At 35.7% G+C, this 21,312-nt stretch overlaps 2 protein-coding genes across 7 annotated transcripts in view; both read left to right on the top strand.

Annotated features, from left to right (window-relative positions):
- Window positions 1-13,059, top strand: part of LOC127804903 (potassium channel SKOR-like) — a 34,024-nt gene extending 20,965 nt beyond the window's left edge. For 3 of the 6 annotated variants that reach the window (XM_052341996.1, XM_052341995.1, XM_052341999.1), the window contains 10 exons: window positions 436-775; window positions 3,061-3,356; window positions 3,594-3,674; window positions 5,857-5,955; window positions 6,942-7,163; window positions 7,349-7,537; window positions 9,042-9,117; window positions 9,227-9,521; window positions 11,696-11,817; window positions 12,609-13,059. In XM_052341996.1, coding sequence (XP_052197956.1) covers window positions 436-775; window positions 3,061-3,356; window positions 3,594-3,674; window positions 5,857-5,955; window positions 6,942-7,163; window positions 7,349-7,537; window positions 9,042-9,117; window positions 9,227-9,521; window positions 11,696-11,817; window positions 12,609-12,853 — 1,965 coding nt within the window. In that variant the 3' untranslated portion in view covers window positions 12,854-13,059. The remainder of the gene's footprint in view (window positions 1-435; window positions 776-3,060; window positions 3,357-3,593; window positions 3,675-5,856; window positions 5,956-6,941; window positions 7,164-7,348; window positions 7,538-9,041; window positions 9,118-9,226; window positions 9,522-11,695; window positions 11,818-12,608) is intronic. The other 3 variants (XM_052341997.1, XM_052342000.1, XM_052341998.1) reach the window with 3 other exon arrangements.
- Window positions 13,060-17,067: 4,008 nt separating this feature from the next.
- LOC127804828 (PHD finger protein MALE MEIOCYTE DEATH 1) lies at window positions 17,068-19,397 on the top strand. The gene is made up of 3 exons (XM_052341859.1): window positions 17,068-17,362; window positions 17,462-17,705; window positions 17,884-19,397. Exons 1-3 carry the CDS (start codon window positions 17,068-17,070, stop codon window positions 19,382-19,384), a joined length of 2,040 nt encoding a protein of 679 aa, XP_052197819.1. The 3' UTR covers window positions 19,385-19,397.
- Window positions 19,398-21,312: the final 1,915 nt, after the last annotated feature.

Here is a 21,312-nt window from a genome sequence, read left to right as displayed (position 1 = left end):
TAAAATTTTTGATGTCTTTTTGATATTGCATTAGGTTTTAGTTGTTTATATGAACCATCTATATTAATTTTGTCACAAATATATAAAATTGTTTTTTGACAAGATGAAGCTCCTTGCTTTGTTCTGCTCATATCCTATTGATGGTGGTCAAATGTGATACTTCTCAAAATATTACTCTATGTGCATACTTTTTTTTTCTTCAGTTTTTCTAATTGTGGGGTCAAGGTAAGTGTTGAATGCTGCTATAGGAGAGGCACGTTATTTTAACTTTGCTATTTGCAACTTGATATAATCTGCAATTATCTTTCAGTGGGAACAGAGTATAGTATTCAAATATTCCTACATATTTGTGTCACTATTTGGTCAATATTTCCTTAATATAAGCCCACCAAGGACCTATTCTATAATTCCTACATGACCATCTGTGTCAACCAGGCTTGTGGAGAAAGAGAAGGAGTGCGCTATCTACTGTGGATCAGGTTGTGTCGGGTTCGCAAGGTCACTGATTTTGTTCAGAAGATGGAGAAAGATATACGGATCAATTACCTGTTTACTAGGATTGTAAAACTTATTGTTGTTGAACTCTATTGCACACATACTGCAGCCTGCATCTTTTATTACTTGGCTACCACTCTGCCCCCTGACCAAGAAGGGTACACATGGATTGGGAGTTTAAAATTGGGTGACTATAGCTATTCACATTTCAGAGAGATAGATTTGTGGAAGCGGTACATAACATCTCTATATTTTGCCATTGTAACCATGGCAACTGTTGGTGAGTTCATTTCTCTCTGTGCTGGAAAACAATATAATCAGGAGTTCTTATTTCTTTTCATCAATTCAGGGGTTGGCTGATCCAACTGTTAAACAGGGATAAAATTATTGGTGATTGAGTTTGCGTTTCAAATTTAGAGTGAAGTCAACAGAAGTTAGACAAGTCAATACTAGAAACACTTCTGGTTTTGCTGAGATCACTTATGATATTTTTTGTCTTTGTTGATTATTGAGCAAAGACTGAAGGTAGATTGTCCTTTATGGTTAGGCATCATGGTGTAAATGATAACTTGGGACTTTATTTGGTTAGCAACCTCTTTTCCTTTTTTTGGAGCTTCTTTTCCTTTATTTATTCTCTGTACATATGATGCCACTTATACACACACATGTAATCACAAGTTGTTCTCATGGAGATAATACAGTTTAGATTGCTTTAAATAGTTGGATTTGGCATCCATATTCCTCTATATTTGCATTTTGTTTGTGACTGCAAATTGTTCGCTTTGAATAAATGAAGTTAAAATTTGTTAGCTAGAGGAGTCAATTATGTTCTAGTTATGTGATGGAATTGGTTCGATAACTAAATCATCAACCTCTTCTATAGGTTGGGCATGACTTAAAATATTGTCCATTATAAGAAGCAGAAATGCGTTGTCTTACGCGAAGCTCTAATTGTAATAGTGCTTTGGAAGTTCCAATAGTGGTCAAAAGATGGAAAAGATGCTGAGTGGTTGGTCCTTATGCTGTAGAAACTGTTGCAGTGTTTTGAGGTGTAGGATGTGGGTGGGCAAGGAACATATGTTCTACTTATAGAGTCTAAATAATAAGGAAAATGCTATTGGTACATCATTGTGTACACCTTGGGTTACACAATGATGTACCAATGTCTAAAATGCCTTCACCCAAGGCGGTGAGGCGCATTGAGGTGAGGGGTATTTATGTCATTTATGTGCCTTATGTAGCCCAAGGTGTACATAAATGATGTACAAATAGCATGACCTAAATAATAAACTATAGTGGCCTACCAGTTCAACAAAATGATCAACAATAACAACGACAATCACAAGCCGTAATCGCAATAGGTGGGGTTGGCTACATGAATTTTAGACCTCCAACTATCTATACCCATGGGACCAATGGATCAAATCTTAGTCTAAACAATCATATAAAATCAAGAATTATGGGATGAATAGCTTTCTTTAAGGTGATAGGATCAACTACTTTCTTTTAGGCAGCTCATAATCTTGTACTATCATTGGGCATCTGGTGCAGCATTCTTACTAGCTTGTCCCAGGAAGATATAACAGCCCAATTTCTATTATCACAGAGTATTGTATACCTGCACTCTTTGGGATCCAAAAGGAGTTCAACTTTCACTAGGGAAAAAAGAAGAAGAAGAAGAAGAAAATGGTTGGGTGTGGAAAACTTGGTTAGGCGGTAGTTGTTCTATCAATATTGTTGACAGCATATAAGTTGAGTGGTGATGCAGGCGTAGGAGGTTTTGCTGGCAGCTTATTGAAGTGGCAATACTAGGAATGACCTGGTGATGGTGGGAGTAGCTTACTGTTTAAGGTATAGCTTATGAAGAAAATAAAAAAAAAAGAAAAAAGAAAAAAGAAAAAAGAAAAAAGAAAAAAGAAAAAAGAAAAAAGAAAAAAGAAAAGAAAAAAAAAGATGATGGTATTGATGGGAACAGTTGAGACAAAGATAATTATTGGTTTCCAACTGTCTTCATAGAATACCAAAGATGGTGATTCCAGACACCAAGCTATCAATATGGCCTCATATCGTCTATAGCATTTAACATGTTACCATAAATTGTTTATGCTTTTGTCTGTTGGACTTCAATTGCAATGTTCCTGAATGGTCTGAGTCATTAGAAGTTGGAAAATTATACTAATAACAAGATACATAATTTGTGGATGGAAATAGGATATACAGAAAACTGAGGTGGGGAAGAGCAAATTGCCACACTTGAGAGCTCTGGGTGCAGAGACAAACACAGAAGCTGATGCCGAAATTACTAGCAGAGATTGTCTTACTTGTATGCCATAAGAACATACTGTTTAATTGAATAAAATAAAAGAAAATAACTGGGCAGCATTCCTCAAAATTGTCTGGATGCGATAGACCATATTCTCTCTTTTTCCAAAGAGTATGAACATCACAAAACGTTTCCATGATAAAATAATGAAATCTTTGTGATGCAGTTTTTTTTTTTGATGAATGTGATTCAGATTTTTGGTTATGCAGCTTTTACCAAATGAGTAACCTCTTTTTCTGCAGGTTATGGAGAGATACATGCAGTCAACATCAGGGAAATGATATTCATAATGATTTATGTCTCTTTTGATATGATTCTTGGTGCTTATTTGATTGGTAACATGACTGCATTAATTGTGAAAGGATCAAAGACAGAGAAGTTTAGGGATAAAATGACAGATCTCATGAAATATATGAATAGAAATAGACTAGGGAGGGATGTCCGTGATCAGATCAAAGGTCACCTGAGGTTGCAGTATGAAAGCAGTTACACTGAAGCTTCTGTTTTGCAGGATATCCCCATCTCTATTCGTGCTAAGGTAAAAGAGAAGAAATATTTTTTGTAACTTGGCCATAGTTATCTATAGGTACCAAGCTCTAATTCTCTTTTAGTTTACTACAAGTTCTCCAATCTGTTTTTACTTCATGAATTTTTCTTAGGTTTAAATATGTATCCATGGTAGTGCATAATGCATGTGGACCATATCTGCATACTTCGCTACAAAATTACTGGTGGTCTAGTTTTTTCTCACTGATTCATGAGCTTTATTCTGCAGATCTCCCAAACTTTATACAAGTCATACATCGAAAATGTCCCTCTTTTCAAGGAATGCTCAACGGAATTCATTAATCAGATTGTAAGTCACTTTTTCTAATTAGAAAATGTTAGCTTCATAACAAGAAAATAAAATGCTTAACTTATGTCTTCTTTAGGGCTATGTTGAGTTCTGTTATCATGAAAACAGAAATTTGGAACTTTTGATACCGTTAAGTGAAATGCATAATTTAAGCATCTGACGCAAACATTTGTTGTGCTTCATTAGTGAATAATGTAGGCATGACTGTTTTGCCTAGGCTTTATGTGATAATAATCTAAATTGCCAAGTTACTTAGTCCAATTTCCTGAACCCTCTTTTTGGGTCCTTATACATAATATTTCAGTATATGACATGATATGTTATTTCAGGGCATAAGATGAGGCTAAGGAGTCATCTTCTTTTTTTGGGATGGTTAAATGATCCTTTTTAATGGCTTATTTTTGTGTTTTGCTACCTTAACTTGGCATCCCCATGTGTAACTGTGCATGGTGTCTTATGGATTTTATTAATCACTTCCTACAATTTTATTTCTTTTTTGTTTCTTTATATCAGGATTTCTCATTCAAGTTGAGCTACTGATGCACCAATTCTACAAGCAAATAAACTTGTTGATTATTGTGTTGTTATGAACATGATGATTAGCAAGAATTCCTAGTTTAAGTTAGTTAAACAAAAAATGACTAGGTACTAATTAGTTGATAGTTTCACCAATTTAAGGTTTCTGATGGTACTGTATCATGTTGTGTATGGCTATGTACATATCAATTCTTCTAGCAGAAAAATAATATAAACTGCTGTCTCACCTACCTGAAGTCAACGGCCATCTTTTTTCATCTTTTCTCATATTGGACTATTTTGCATTTCAGTGTGCTACTACCATATATATTTTCTATCTGGTGATTTCCTTTCATTTGCTTTAGCTACAATTATATCCTAACCATTTTTAATTTATTGATATATTATTCACTAACTTTTGCTATTTTTTTTTTCCTGAAACCTTTCCAGAATCTTTTATGGTTATAAACAGAGAAATTTAGAAGTTGTAAGATTGGTGCTAATATTTTGTTTAGGTTGTGAAGAGTTTTAGCTGTCAGTGAACCAGATACCTGACCCTTTTTTCCTGTGTGCTCATCAAATCTTCAGGCTACCTTATTTATACCATATTCCTCTGGCTGTAACTGTAAATGTGCATACAATTACATGTTGCAGTAGCTGACATTATATGCTACATTGTTTCTCTTCTTAGAGTCTTAGACTTAAGTTCATTAGTTTATCTGGTTAGGAATTCTTGAGCAAAAAAAAAAAAAAAAAAAATTTCTTGGGCAAAACAATGGGAATTATTGACTGTTATATGTACACTCAGATGGCTGCATATTGCCTTGAGATAAGGATTCAAACAATGTCTGAGATATAGAGGCTAGATTATCCATTTGCTGACAACTTTTGAGGTTGTCTTCACAATCACTCTTTAACAGTTTAGTTCTGCAGCTCCAAAGTTTCTTATTCTCCTTGATATTGCAGCCAGTTTGAAAATGGTACTTGGCAACTGATATCCAGCAATAAATAGAGCGGCTTTGATAGAACTTGGGTAGTTTTTTGATTATAAAATTTTGAGAGAGAAAAAGGTATTAGGGTTTCTTAAGTTCAAGCTATCTTCTTATTTGTCTTGAGAGGTGTGTTTTATACATGATTCCGGGGTAGAAGGCATTCTGAATTCACTATCTGACTGTCTTTAACTAGGTACTATTTGTGTGGATTCTGCAAGCAAAGAGAGTAGGTTTGGTGGTCAAGGATTCGATTGTACTCAAGTCATGGTTTTTTAAGGCCAAGTTGGAGTCCACATAAATCTCCATGTCCTGCTTTTACTGCTTCTTATTGCCTTTATTTTTGGTTGATTGGTAAGCATGCATATTTATTGTTGACTACAAACCTGCAAACCAAAATACCTAAATTTTTTGGATCTTATGTAGTCCACGGTGTAAAATTTTACATCACCTGATTATTGAGACAACTTTTATACATGTACTTTGCTGCCTTCCTGGTTCATGACATTTAAATCTATCTGATTCCTTGACTGGTGAGATAAGCCTCTCCACTCAGCATGCTATCTAATGCACAGTTATGACTGCAATAACCAGATTGCAATCATTAGATGTTTTGTATATAATGTTGGATTTAGGTATTTCTTTTAAGTTGTTCTCAACTATACTCATTGTTGTAGGTAATCAGAGTACATGAGGAGTTTTTTCTTCCAGGGGAAGTGATAATGGAACAAGGCAACGTGGTAGATCAACTTTATTTTGTCTGTGATGGTATACTGGTGTGTATTATCTTGTACTGGCTGTTGTCCATCAATAGTTGATTGAGTATGATGAATTGAGGTTCTATTGGTATGCAACCTCTTTTCAAAGGTTGGGGGAAGGTTGCATTTTTTTTTTTTTGTCAAAGGGGTTGTTACCACAATCTGAATTCATTCTGGTCACAAAGGAGCAGCCTTACCATTATATGTTTAGGATGAAATGCATACTGATCTATTTAATTTTATCTTGGTCAAGTCTTCAAAATAAGTCCCATTATCAAATGACAAGCTACAACTCACCAGGCTCCGTTGTTTTCTATGTCTAGGATTGCTGAGATTAAAAACAATTATGCAAAAGATAAAGTTACCCTTCTCTATACTAGTTTAAGCTTTTTAGATGAGTGGTAAAGTTACCCCTCTTTCTAATAGCTTAAACTTTTTGATGAGATGATGATCGACAATTTCGTAAGGAGAATTGCCCCGGCTCAATTCCATATTTGGTACTATATTAGGGTGGTCTTTGGTATGTTGCTCTGTTTTTGTAATTATTGAGTGTGGGATAAGACTGTTGAAGTGATTGTGGTCCAAGATGCCATGTTTGCAACTGACTACTGGTCTAAACTATGGCGAGGTAAGATTTAATGGCTGTTGAGGGTGTTTAGTAAACATTACACAGCCATTTGATTTTGCCCACCTTGCTACCCCCCCCCAAGGGAAAAAACAGAAACAAAAAAAAGCAAATACAAAAGATAAGAAAAGAGAAAGGTCAGTGTCAATAGATATGGTTTTGGAAGAATCCAGCACCCATACTCTTGCCATCTCTACTTATATTTCTAGAGAACGTGTAAGTGTCAGTAAACAGTTTTGAAAGAATCTAGAATTTGTGCTCTTGCTATCTCTACTAACATTTTTAGATATACGTAGTCACATTGTATACAAATCTTTCCCTGGAAGTTGTTATTTTTAGTCTCAACATTATAAGATTGATGGAAAGTATGCATGCCCAGGAAGAAGTTGGTATAGGAGCAGATGGATCAGAAGATACTTTTTCACTTCTGGAACCTGACAGCTCATTTGGGGCAATCTCTATTATTTGCAATATTCCTCTACCTTACACCGTTCGAGTTTGTGAGCTATGTAGGCTTCTGCGCATTGATAAACAATCTTTCTCAAATATCCTTGACATATATTTTCATGATGGGCGAAGAATCCTGAACAACCTTCTAGAGGTAACTTAGTGTGCTAAATTGCTGATATGTCTGTTGCCTCTGGTTTTGTTGTTTCTTGCATTTCCTTATGTCCTTGCCATGTTACTAGTAGATGAAGTGCATACTCATTGGTTTTTGTACATAAATTTACACCAAGTCAGTTAACTTTTTGTGCGTCAGACATCTAAAATAATGTGATCTAACAGGGAAAAGAATCAAATATTCGATTGAAGCAACTGGGATCTGATATTGCATTTCATATTGGAAAGCAAGAAGCTGAACTTGCTTTGAAAGTTAATAGTGCAGTTTACCATGGAGATCTGCGTCAACTCAAATGTTTGATCCGAGCTGGAGCTGATCCAAACAAGGCAGACTATGATGGAAGATCACCATTGGTATGTTTTGAGCTCTTTAGCATGTTAAAGTGGCAATTTCTGTTGTTCCACTATTTTTTCTTCCTGCTTGCTCTAAGGCTGACTTATTTTTGCCGGCTACCTCAGGGAATTTTATCTTCTTGATATGTGGGTAATATTTGCTTTAGTTTCTGGTCACTTGAATAGAAATCATTTTCAAGTTTACTTTTAGGGTATCTTTATCTTGTAAGAAATAGTATTGCTGAAACATGAGAACTATATATGTTAACAGTATAGGACATTCAATTCACAGTAGAAGAATGTCACAAAAAGTACCTTTATTCTTCAGGATCGAGCTTGTATTACATGCTTTCCTGTAGATCTTCTTAGTTCTCGGCGAATGATTGTTACTGGAACAATTATCAATTTCCACAGTGTAAACACCGTAGAGCCAGGCTCTTGGATTATGTATATGGAGAGAGAATTTTAGAGAGAGAAATTTCTGATATCTGTAATCAAACTCTGGGAGAGGAAGTACATGCTCTCAAATATCCCATAATACGAGAGATATATTTGTGAGGATATATCCGATCTCCCACTTATCTTATATATACTCCCCTCATATATCCATAGAACTATCAATCAAGATAGTCGATAGCCCCTATAGGTTAATGGATAATCCTATCCATATGGCCATTATCCTGGTATTTCCAACTATATATATATACATGGAGGCAATGGCTGTTTGTAGTGGTAGAGGTTCCCCTTGCATATTCATCTGCTTCTGCTTCATCATACTATATCTAATTCAGGGGTCAGGAATAAGTAGAATTGGATTCATTTGTATGAAAATTTGAGTATGTGTTCATCTATCTTCATATCGGGTTAGTTCCACTTTCCATCTGTCTTGTGTCTGTATTTTGTTAAAATTTTGGATTTGACGTCTTTATTGTTTTTGCCTCCGTAGTTTCAAGTTGAACTTTATATCAAATGGAATGTGATACTGGGAAGTACGTGAAATATAGAGAGAACTAACATTTATATGGGGCTTGGCTGTCTTTTGAAGTATTGGAAGCTTCAGTCCAATTAATCAGTAATATGTCTGGCCTTCTTTCTGTAGCTCCTACAATGTTTCTCAATACATTTGACAACAGCTTCCTTGCTTGAGAAGGCTGGTTAAGAATAATAGATATTAGCCACATCATTTGCCTGTTTTTGTTTGTTGAACTAATAGAATTTTCTGGATGGTGTAGACAACTGCTACTTGTTTGTCTGCCGTTATTTTATAGCATGCGTGCATAAACACATAAACACACATTAGGAATGAAGTTAAGCTGAACTAATTCAAGCAAAGAGCAATTAGTTAGTTGTAAGTATGGGATAATGCGCAGATGTAGAATAGTTTTTCTGTGATACTTGAAGTGCAGCTTATGACAGGAATGGGGTTACTTTTGCTAAAACATATCAAACTACAATTTTCCATTAAAGAAGTGCTCCCCTAATTGATGCTCTTTATTTATTGGTTCATGGATCTAAATCCGAACAGCATCTTTCTGCATCAAAAGGATACGAAGATATTACACTCTTCCTTATTCAAGAAGGCGTTGATATCAACATCTCAGGTTGCTTTCTAGTGTGATTAATTTTCAGTTTCCATCTTTGCCTTCTGGTCTGATTTTGTTTCAGCTATATCATAGTGATTAACGCACTAGTTTCATATAAACTTTGTAGATAACTTTGGAAACACACCCTTAATAGAGGCCTTAAAGAATGGGCATGATAGAGTTGCCTCATTACTGGTTAAAGAAAAGGCCTCATTGGGGATGGATAATGCTGGTGGTTTCTTATGTACTTTGGTTGCAAAGGGGGATTCAGATTTCCTCAGAAGGATATTATCCAATGGCATTGATCCTAACTCCAAAGATTATGATCATCGAACCCCACTCCATGTAGCTGCATCTGAAGGATTATATTTAATGGCCAAAATGCTTTTGGATGCTGGGGCCAGTGTCTTTGCTAAGGACAGGTATGATTCAATCACCCTCTTTCTATGATGAATAAGAGCCTATACAGAACTTACTATACCGTGAGCAATTTCAGAATTGCATCTGATTTTGAGTTGTAATAAACGTGAACAATGTGTGCGAACAGTTAGTCACATATTGTAAATCTACTTCTCATATTTGGTCTTGCGAAATTATCTTATTTCGCCTAAACATTCATCCATTCCCTATTTTAATATACTTTCCATTTACTTGAGATTTTGGGCAGTATAGCTTCAACCTATCAATTTATTACCTTTTTTCAGGAAAATTATTTCTTCGTAGTAATCTTGTTTAGAAAAAATTAGAGTTCCTTAAAAACTAGTATATGAGGTAATTTACCATATGATAACACAGTATAAATATGATTGCATTGACATGCATTTTAATTATGTGGTATAGGTTGCCTATTCTCATTATTATATATTTCTTTGATAGTATGAATTGCTTGTTTCTTCTTTAGTGACAATCAAATATGCCACGTTATATTTTCATCTTGAGTAGTTGATGAAGGTGGTCACACTAAAGTGTATCATTAGTCAAAGACTAACAGGGCTCAACATGGTGCTTATTATAGCTTTAGTCCCCTACGATTCATCCAGACCTCTCTAATTAGAAAGTGAACTTGTCCTACAACAACAACAATCACAAGTTTTATTCCCACTAAATGGGCTCCAATACATGAATTCCGTTACATGAATTCTAGACTTTCAACCATCTCTATTCATGGCCATATCCTCCTCTATAAGGCCATTATATCTTATGTGATGTCTAAAAGTTTCCCATCAAGTTTTCATTAGTCTTTCTTGCCCTCTTTTGCTACAATTTTCTCCATTTCTTTCACTTGTCTCACAGCTGCTGCTATCAGTCTTCTTGTCACACATTCAATCCATCTTAATAGTGACTTCCACATCTTACCTTCAATAGGCACCTCCCTAATCTTATTATGTATGATTTTGTTTCTTATTTTATCTTTCTTATATGGCTGCACATCCATTGTAACATTTTCATCCTTAGCTACCCTCATATTTTGCACAAGTTGGCACATAATTTGCCCTACATTCTAAGCCATACAATAATGGCGATCTCTTATAACTGTCCAGTAAAACTCCCCTTTCAAATTATAAGGGATTTTACAATTGCATAAAAGTTTTCATTTGATCCGATAAGTTTTATGTTGGTTGTCAGCTACCTAAGGGAAGCCTTCTACTTCATCCAAACAGCATGTGATTAGGAAGAACACCTTTAACATTGGAAGTGTTGATGGGATTATTTAATCTAGTTATTGTGTGAACTCTTCCTATTTGAGACTATTGGCCCACCTTTGTTTTTATGAATTTAGAAGCATTGATCTCCTTGGAAAAATTTGTCCATGATTTAGGTGCGTCAATTTAAAAAGACTCCAAAGCTTCTCTCATGTGTATATATTCCATTCTAGTCCATTTGGCATAAGACAATAATATCTCTAATGCGCTTGTTCGTTTATCTGACACTTCTAGATTTTTTCCTTTAATATGTTATTCTTATTGTCACTCAGGACCTGTTAATCCTTATGATATTGATTTCAATTATTTGCTTCTTCCAATGTTGGCAGATGCAAATATTTTCTCTGTGGTGATGTCTTGGGATAACAATGACACGAGAAATAAGGTTTCTTTTGCTTAAATGGATTTAGATCAATGGATTTGGGGCTTTAATTTGCAAATGCAATGGAGAGTTAATTATTGAAGTTGGATTCAAAACTTACTGATCAATGGATTTGGGGGGTGTAACTTCCAGATGCATTGGAGAGTTAATTATTGGGGTTGGATTAAAAACCCAAGGGAAAGGCTTAAATTTGACATATTTTAATATGATCTTTGTGCAAGTGGATCTTTCTGGTCATGGCTATCTTAACTAATTTTCTCTTTAGTCCTTATCGTTTAGTAACCTTCTTAAAAGCACTTAATTCTTCTATCTATTTTTTTTATATTGTAGAAGTTGCCCAATATGAATTAAAAGTATATTTCTTTAATAATCAAGTCAAAATCTAGACTTTCCAACCCATGGATACAAAACCCACCTGCAGTTGTGAAAAAACAGAGAGCAAAACTGAGTATTTATAATTAGTGAGTTGTTCTTGCAACTGAACAGTCATAGGATCATTTTTAATTTTCAGAAGGGGAAATACTCCACTCGATGAAGCACAGATGTGTGGAAACAACAATTTGATCAAGCTACTAGAAGAAGCAAAAGCAACTCAACTTTCTGAATTCCCCGGTTGCTCTCAGAAATTCACTGGTATTTCAGAAATCACAGTTATAATCCTGTTATGTTAACTGGAATTAAATTATTTCTTTGACTATGAGAAGAGCGAGCAGCAAATGCTGATTCCATGAAACATTACATTGAACAACAACCCCCCCAACACACTCACACACGCCCACACCCACTAAAATAAAACCAAGACGGAAGAAAAAATAATAAAATAAAAGGAAAGCTGCAAATATCAATATTAAAGGTTTGTGTTGGGCTAAATGCAGACATTGTGCCATTATACCTTATCTTTCCCCGAGCTGGACTTAAATTGTAAATATTATCCTCTCCAAAACATGGTAGTGGGGATATACGGATTGCATATGAATTCATCTGAAGTTATAGCTTCAGGCTTCTGAATCCCGTCGTTTCTTATGCTGGAGATAAAGCTGGCAAAGAATACTTTACAAGTCCAATGGAAATGTGCTCTCAGTATTCTTTATTGCAGGAAAAACTGCTGGTTTAGAAACCTTTCTGTAAAATACAAACCTTAATCCTTGAATGCTTTAATCTGGCAATGTCAAAACAGCCTAGGTCACATAGAATAATAGTTACCCCAAGTTCTGAAGCCTATATTACACCCTTCCATTTGGTTTACACTTTACACTAAGTTTCATCTATTAAGCGGGTGTTGATGTGACTGGAATATATTATGCTTCCAGTTCCTGCACTCTGGAAGATTGTATCTGAATTTTCATTATCATGTTTACTAGTGACATGCTTAGCCTATAATTATCATGTCAATGATGGTAGATACTTCACATTCTCTGGCACAGATAAAGTACATTTGAGGAAGTGCACAGTGTTTCCTTTCCACCCATGGTGTCCCAAGGACCCAAAGAAACATGGGATTGTGCTATGGGTTCCGCATACCATTGAAGAGCTCATCAAAGAAGCAGCGGAGCAGCTTGACTTTCCTTTTGATTCTTGTATCTTATTATCAGAAGAAGCAGGTAAAATACTTGATGTCGATATGATTAGTGATGGCCAGAGGTTGCACTTGATCAATCCAGCGCATTAGATACGACATTCTATTCTACATTTTTTCCTTTTTGCTTGGCCTTTTCTATCTTCTTTGTTGTTGGTTAAATGTATAGAAAATTTGATCACGATGTCTTGTTGGTGCATTTAGTAGTATGTAAAGTATCCAACAATCTACTCATGGTACTAAAAAAATTGAACACCTGTGGCTATTATTTTGATGTTCACAAATTAGTTTCTGCTTCTCATTCAAGGAAATGGAGATATTTGAATCTGTAATCTTCTTCTTCAGTCCCACAAAAGAAAATGGTTAATTTGCTTGAAAGTTGAATGGATTGAATTGGAAAGCTTCATTCTGAGACTTGCAGGTACCCATAAAAAACCAGTCAGTTGACTTGAATGGCTAAGTGCACTCTTATGTTTCAAGTGTTAGCACTGGCACAAACATGTTTGCGTAGTTTTTCCTGTCTATCTTACAGGAGGGTTGAAATAAGCAGAAGATGAGATAAGTAAGTTATGTCACTAAAATATTTCCTCTGAAGATGGTTACACTGCATATCCATTTATCGATACATACATGCATACAAAAGAAATACCATCAAGCTTACCGGGTGGGGTACTGAGAGATCGATAGATAGATCATGGTATTCCATGCATCTAAGAGTTAGATTTAAGGTCCGCGTATATGTTGAGGCTGCTGAAAGTGCTTTTGGGCGGCTAGTAATTCGTCCCTTTCTCCATCTTCCAACTTGGTTTCCTCATCGGAGAAAAGAAGAGAGAGAGTACCGAAAACACAGCCAAAAAGGGGAATGGATGAACAGAAAACTGCTACTTGCTGTAGATTCATAGCTTTAGCTTGTGAGTTGCTGCTCAATTAAGATGATCAGCACGAATTTGGACCGGGGTATAAGTACTACTGGCCCCTTAAAAAGGTGCTTGTTCATAGCGTGGTGAGCAAGTCGAATTGATTCAATGAACTAATATTCAAAAATACCAAGCCTGATGACGTTGACAAAAAGGAAAATGAGGGTGAAGGGAAGACTAGTTCCTGTAATTGGTTGTACGCGATGAAAATTCACAAGATGCTCTGAATGGGTGTTGCTTCTTTCTATGAAGTAAGAATGCACAGATGGTTGATTTTCATATGGCTTGTTGACTTGTCCGGTCGCAAGAGCAATAATAGTAATGCAAAGACGAGAGTTGTTTCAAGTCCCCGTCCCACCTAACATTCTTGAGTCGGCGCCAGCCAGCGTTGTGGACTGAGAAACTCGACCATGGTTGGAGTCACAGGTCTCATGCTCTTTTCTTCATGCTACTACATCTACAAGATTAATGCTTTAGAGAGAACTTGGTATTGGATGGAAATAGTGCTTGGTAGAAGTTTATTTGGAATTAACATTATTTTTTTATTTATGATTTAGCTTTGGGATTGAATACTAGTTTTTTACCAATCAAGCTTAGTTCGAAAATAATTGATTGCAAAATTTGGCTAAGTGTTCCCTTTTGCTCTCTCTTTAAATTTGAACGTTGTTGAACACCCATGAAAGATCCACAGGTCAATTGGCTGGTCTGTTTTTGTGAGAATTTTTTAATAAATAATAATACATTTTTTTTGTTGTTTACAGAATTAATATTAAATTTGAAATTTTAACTAAAATAGCATTAGAAGTTGCCTTCTCTCTCTCATTTCTCTTTGCCTAACACTTAAAAAAAGACAACATTTGCAAAGTGTTTGGCATGGAAAAGGCAAACTCTCCTCGCATAGTGTAAATGGCCGTTTGCCTTGCACAAGCTCGTGCTTTGCATGAGACCCATTACAGTGATTATTTGCTTTGTCTTGCAAACATTGATATTTTCAAGACTATTAAAGTAATTTGTCATGTCTTACAAAAATTGATATTTTCCTTACTTGTGAGTTAGGCTAAGTAGGTCTCTCTCCACCAAGTTTCAAAAATTATTCCATATTACTTTAATAGAAATCACAAAAATCAATGCTAATTGCGTAAAAAATACAAAAAAAATGTTAATGTATAATAAAAAATTCTTTTTTAATCCAAATTAGTTTTACTATTTCGTTCATTGAATCTCTTTAATTTAGAATTAAGCTGTACGGAATCGAAAATAAAAAACGAATACGATACAGAATAAGAACATGAAATGATATATTTTTTTAAAAAGTAGAAAACGAAAATGATGAAAAAATGCATAAATAAAAAAATATATAAGGATGTCTTTTTGTAAATATAATTTTTAATATAAAAAATTATAAAAAATAGTTATTCAATTTTAAAATAAACATAAATTTCATAACACATTCAAACAAATATAAATATAAATTATATCATCCACGAATCATAATTTATTAATTAAAAAAAAATCAAACATAACCTAGTGAGAGACCGAATTGTTTTCGTTTCTAACATTTTTGTGCATGAAAATATATTTATAATATTTTCTTATTATTATGAACCGATCCCAAAATATTTTTAAAATTACAAAAATGGCCATAAACTTTTTATGTGTGTGTATGTGTTTCTTGATGTTTCGATACAAAAAACGCTTCAAAAATATTGAAATAACACTCTCAAAAAATTTATGTGCATCATAAATTTAGACAGAGTAGTTGAATTATAAATTGGTCTATACCAATCTAGATTTAGTCTTTTCCTCTTCGTCCTTATTGAAAGCAAAAAAAACCTAACAAACCAACCCAATTAGTTTAATTTCAATATATCTATTGCCCTCAAAGTGCATGTATAAATAATTATGTAGAAGAATATCGGAGATCAGATCAGCCCACCTGAGCTTGAAGTTGAAGTTCTGCCAGTGATATATTTGCGCCAAGAGTTGAGATATTATTAAATTAAGTGTCTAACAATTATTTAGGCAGTCTAGAAATTTAAGACAAAAAGGCTAATAGTAATGTGTTAAATGACTCCTAAGTAAGGAATTACCCACTAATAAAAGATACATTAAATGATTACATGTGGTCTCACCTCTCTTATTAATAAAATAGACAAAAATGATATTATCTATTTTTATATCATCTCTAATTAGATAATCTTTTTTCTTTTATTTTGACATTTTAGTAAGAGTTTATGTGTCACTAACGTTCGAAAATAATGATATTTTTGTGAGAATGTGAGACGATTCAATTTGTTGACGGAGTGAAATGTCCATTCTATTCAATACCATCATTTTTTTTTCTTTTTGTAAATACTTTCATTTAGGCTTATTTGGGTGAAAATATTTTTGTGTAAAATATCTTATATCAAAAATATTTTTTAAGATAAAACGTTTTATTTTTCAATGAAAATGTTTTATACCCAGACAATTAAAAATATTTTAATTATGTTTTTCACATTTATTTTAATAGGAGTCACTTTAATTTTATTACAAATAATCTCATTTCTATTTCTATCTTTTCTTTTAGTACATTATCTTAAAATCATCTCTATTACCTTCATACTTTGTACATGTTAGTGCTTTATTTTCAACACCTTGTCATGTAACAAATCTAGTCTTATAATCATCTTATTTCTAATTTTTTTTAACTTTAATGGAATATTTCACATCGATTATACATATAAAATTATGTTTGACATATTTTCTATGACTGTTGTATTTAATTTTTTGGCATTGAGTTATAAAATAAAAATAAGAATACATTTTACACATTTAATAAATATATTATATTAAAGCATAGTATGGTGATGCTTCCAGGCCATATGCTTATGATTAAAACTGCCTGCCATCCCCAATTCAGTTTTATTAAAGGAAAGGAATCTCTAAATCTACCACTCTTTTGCTTACACATATAACTCCTCTCAACTACAATGTCAACAAATGCTAATAGTTCACTGCGTCCTCAAACAACCTCCCTCTCAACGGTTGAGATCCAGTCTGTTCAACTAGGACCCACCTCGACCGTTGGATCTCAAAGAACAAATAACCACTAAAATCGATCAATTCTCTGTTATACCCCGCCCAAGTCGCATAATCGGACCACCTTCAGAACTCTATCTCGCCAAGGGCATTCCCGTATATTACCACCATTTCATCCCCCCAAAAAATAAAGCGGGTAAATTCAGAACACGTAACAAATACTTGAACTCTTCCAACCAACTCGGAAAACAGAATCCTCTGTTTCGAGCTTTTTCCATCCACAGCTCTCTCTCTCTCTCTCTCTCTCTGCATGAGAATACTTTCAAGAATCACAGTCTTGGAAGACGAAGACGAAGACGAATCAGTGTCATGTCGATCCCAGTCTTTCAAGGTGGCAAGAAGAAGCGAGGAACGCCAAAAATTTACGGATTCCACACGTTCGGGCACGCCGGCTGCCCAATCGAGCCGAAGGGTCCGTTCCGCGATAACGTCCGAGCGTTTCTTCAAGAATGCGCTGAACCAGAAGGCTACAATGTCGACGGGATGCCGGTTTGGTGCACCTCTCTGGTCGACGAGAGCAGGGGATTCTTGGTTCCCCTCTACACCATTGAAGAAAATGTCAAGCATTCTCTAACCCCCTTTTGCGACCGCTGTCGCTGCACCGGTGAGACCCTAAATCCCGATTCCGGTTTCAATTTTGAAACATTGAATTCTGGTTTTGATTTGGGAATTTTGTGTTCTTGGCTTTGAAACGCGGATTCAGGTTGGAGCCGCCATTTTGTGTCGAAACGGAAGTATCATATGATAATTCCGGTGGATAATGAGTGGGATAAGCCTCTGGATGATGGTGTTTTTGATCTTCAAACCCATCTCTTGCATGGCTTGATTCATTGTAATGGGTTTGGCCATCTGCTCTGCATCAATGGAATCGAAGGCGGGTCCAAGTATCTCTGCGGCAGAGAAGTGATGGATCTTTGGGATCGTATATGCAATAATCTTCATGCTTGGTGAGTAAAAGTTTTGAGTTTTGTTGGATTTGAACTAGGTTGAATCAACAATTCCAAGTGCTTTTCTTGGGACTTTTTCGATATATGAGTACGTAGCTTTGGAACTGGCATTTCGAAAGTAAGAGTTACTGAATCGATTTTGTCACAACTAATACGTTTCGAGTTTTTTTTTTGGTAGGAAAATTACAGTGGAGGATGAGTCGAAGAAGAGGATGATGGACCTTCGGTTGCTTCACGGGGTGGCTTACGGGCACCCGTGGTTCGGCCGGTGGGGATATAGATTCTGCCGTGGAAGCTTTGGGGCCACTGAACACAAATATGAAAGGGCGGTTGACTTTCTCAGCTCGTTGGAACTGGAGAAGATCATCCTCGATTTCAGCGCCACGAATCGATACAGAGATGTCAAGCAAATAGTTTGTTATTACAGAGACTTGAGTGAAACCAAATTGATCACTCTCAGAGATCTACTCAGATTCATGTTGACTCTCAAGTCTCGAGTTCCATTCGACCGAAAACTTGCTATTTTGGCTTGTGCATCGTCTGCCTGTGGAAAGCCTTTGACAAGAACAACTCTACAATGCAAGCACGTGGTGATGAGGGAAAGAGCTGCCAAGTGCAGAAAGTTTTCTAATGTGGCTGCCAATTTAGATAGCCGGTGGCCAGTGAGAAGATTGGAGTACGCGGCCAACGTGATTGTGAGTGCATTGAAGGAGAAGAAAGCAACGAACAGGTCTATTGATGCCGGGATGACCAGGCAGGAAGCACGAGATGCTGCTCGCCTGCACATTGGTGACACCGGCTTGATTGACTATGTGTTGAAATCGATGAACAACGTAATTGTTGGAGGCCTGGTTGTTCGCCGTGCTGTGAATCCAACAACTCGGGTCTTGGAATACACGATTCAGGAACTCGGGGATGAGATTCGAGTCAATGACCCCGAGCCAAAAATAGTCCATGAGCCTATCCCCGCACCTGCTGTGGCGCCCGGCGTTGATGTTTACACTGATGTGACCTATTTGTACAAGAACATACTACTTGATTACCCTGAATCTGAAGTAGTCGGATTAGGTGTTCAAACTATTCTGGACACCAAACACTTCGTGAAGGAGTGGCCTTTTAAGGATGAAGACGATGAGTTACTGAGATATGATTGTCGGATACTGCCAAGTTTGAGTGACCTAGAGAACGAAATGGTAAGGGAATTCTCACCTGGTGAACAGATTGTACTTCCCCTGCATGCTACAATTGGTGAACTGAAGGAAGCAATGCAGGCTGCAATGAGGGACACTTACTGTGTCACTGAGCAAATACTGATAACAGACATAGAAAGAATGGAGGAAATGGAGGATGGGGAAGTGCTGTTCGGTGCCATTGAGCCTGGTTCGGAGCTCTGGCTGAGAGCGCAGGGGTTGGATCTGGAAACAGAGCTTAAGTACGAAGGCGGGGCTGACAATTGGACGGTCAGGTGCAGGTGTGGAGCGAGGGACGATGATGGGGAGAGGATGGTGGCGTGTGACATATGCGAAATATGGCAGCACACTCGCTGCAGTGGCATAGATGACGCTGAGGCTGTGCCACCCCTGTTTGTGTGTTCTAAGTGCTGCGCTTCTCTGATGCCGTCCCGAGCGCAGCCTAGCTTCGAGTTTGAGGATTTTGTGATGGAGCCCCTTGAGTGCTAATAAGTTTTCAGGCAGGCAGATTGAGGAGGAAATACGTGGTGGGGATGGTATATATGTTGATAGCCATGGGCTGGTTACACATTTTGATTTAGCAACATGCTTCACTTCACCAATTCTTCATCTTTTCCTCTTCTGTGCCAACCTCCCATTCAACTTGAGATTCAGTAAAGCAATTCTTTCCTGACGATCGAGAGTAAAGCCTAGCTAGCTCTTACATTTTGCTTTCACCTTTGAATTTTTAATTACATATATAATATAGCTTAAGGAAAAGCTACAATTCAATGGATTTTTTTTTTTTTTTTTAATCAACATTTAGTCAATAGGGCTAGGCAGCAAGCATTAGTCAAATGCTAATCCCAGCTCATATATAAACATACAAGTTTAAATTCATAGAAATCATTATGAAACGGCCAGACACCTCAATATATGTATGTAGAGACTTTTTTCTTCTTGCGGCAAAGGATGATAATCCAATTTAAACTTTTTGTTTTAACTGTTTTAATTTCCTTTTCATATATTGTTATTATTATAGTTAGGCAGTTAATAAGTGACAGAAAGATATATGCATATAGGGAGGGGATTCTTCCTAATCAAAACAATGGGCATTTTTGTTTTTGCTCACTCAAAAGAAAAACTTTGTAGTGATGTCTTATTTATAATTATCATGAAATGACTTTTTTTGGGAAACATATTATATAACTCCGGACTTTTCAATAATCATTCCGATGAAGCCACGATCTTAATTTGTATAAGTATATATACTAAAGGGTCCTTGGTGATGGATGATTATATTTTAACCATTAAGTTTTGGATATATTATTTAGTTTTATTATTTAGAATAGCTTATAAGCTACTTAACTTATATATAATTAAGGTCTTCTAATAACTTTTTTCAAAAGTTGGTATTCACTAATTTTTTTAAAGAGCTTATAAGTTGTAATAAAAAATTTTATTAACCAAGTAAAAGTAAAAGGCAAAAATGTGCTTAAAATCTAAAATTTTCAAATAAGCTCTTATAATTTAAACTTTCTAACTAAGATAAAATAAAAAATTAAGTTCATTTTTATGTTAGTGTTATACACTATAATACATTATTGAAACATACAATACAACCTAAAAGTCTAAAACTTCTTGCCCATGCATAAACCGGTCAATTCGCTGGAATAAATTAAGGCCGCATTTGATTAAGAACTGATTGTCTATTTTTGAAAATTTTAATTAGTCCTATATTTCAAGTGTTTAGTAATTAGCAAAGCTACACTACGAGATATTCTATATATTTAATTCTATTTTATGTTTGGTTAATGTAAGGATAGACACATGATAATGCAAAAATAATCAAAATACCCCTATTACAAATTTTTAAAATAGTTAAAATCTTAAAAAATATTTAAAGTTTTAAACATTTACACTTGGAGGGCAAAATGGTCATTTTTGCCATAATCCTATCCTCTAGATAATATATCCTAACTTCCAAGATTATGTTATAAGGGTCATGCTATTTGTACAGAACAAATGTTACAGAAGAATTTACAGGACAATCAAAATATCTATTTTGTCCTTGCAATTAATGACCCAAATGCCCCAAATGCAACATCTCTCTCTCACTCTTCCTCTCACACTGTCGGTCCCAGCGGCAGCGGTAGAGGCAGCGACGAGGCGGCAGAGACGACGGGATGAGGCAGCAGAGGTGATGGGGTGAGGCGACAGAGGTGAGGCGGCGGTGAAAGCAGGCAAAGGCGAAGAACGACAACAGGTGAGGTTGCAGCGATGAGGGAAAGGGAGAGAGGGAGAAGGGGATGGACAATGATCAATATATCGTAAAATATCGCGATATTTTGATATCAAAATATCGCGATATATCATCCCTATAAATTTTCTGTACAAAAGCTTACGTATGAATAGCATTTTCCATGTGTAAGCTTTCT

Source organism: Diospyros lotus, chromosome 6 (genome assembly GCF_014633365.1).
Source record: "Diospyros lotus cultivar Yz01 chromosome 6, ASM1463336v1, whole genome shotgun sequence".
In the NCBI taxonomy this organism is placed as follows: domain Eukaryota; kingdom Viridiplantae; phylum Streptophyta; class Magnoliopsida; order Ericales; family Ebenaceae; genus Diospyros; species Diospyros lotus.
This window is presented reverse-complemented; position numbering and strand designations above follow the sequence as displayed.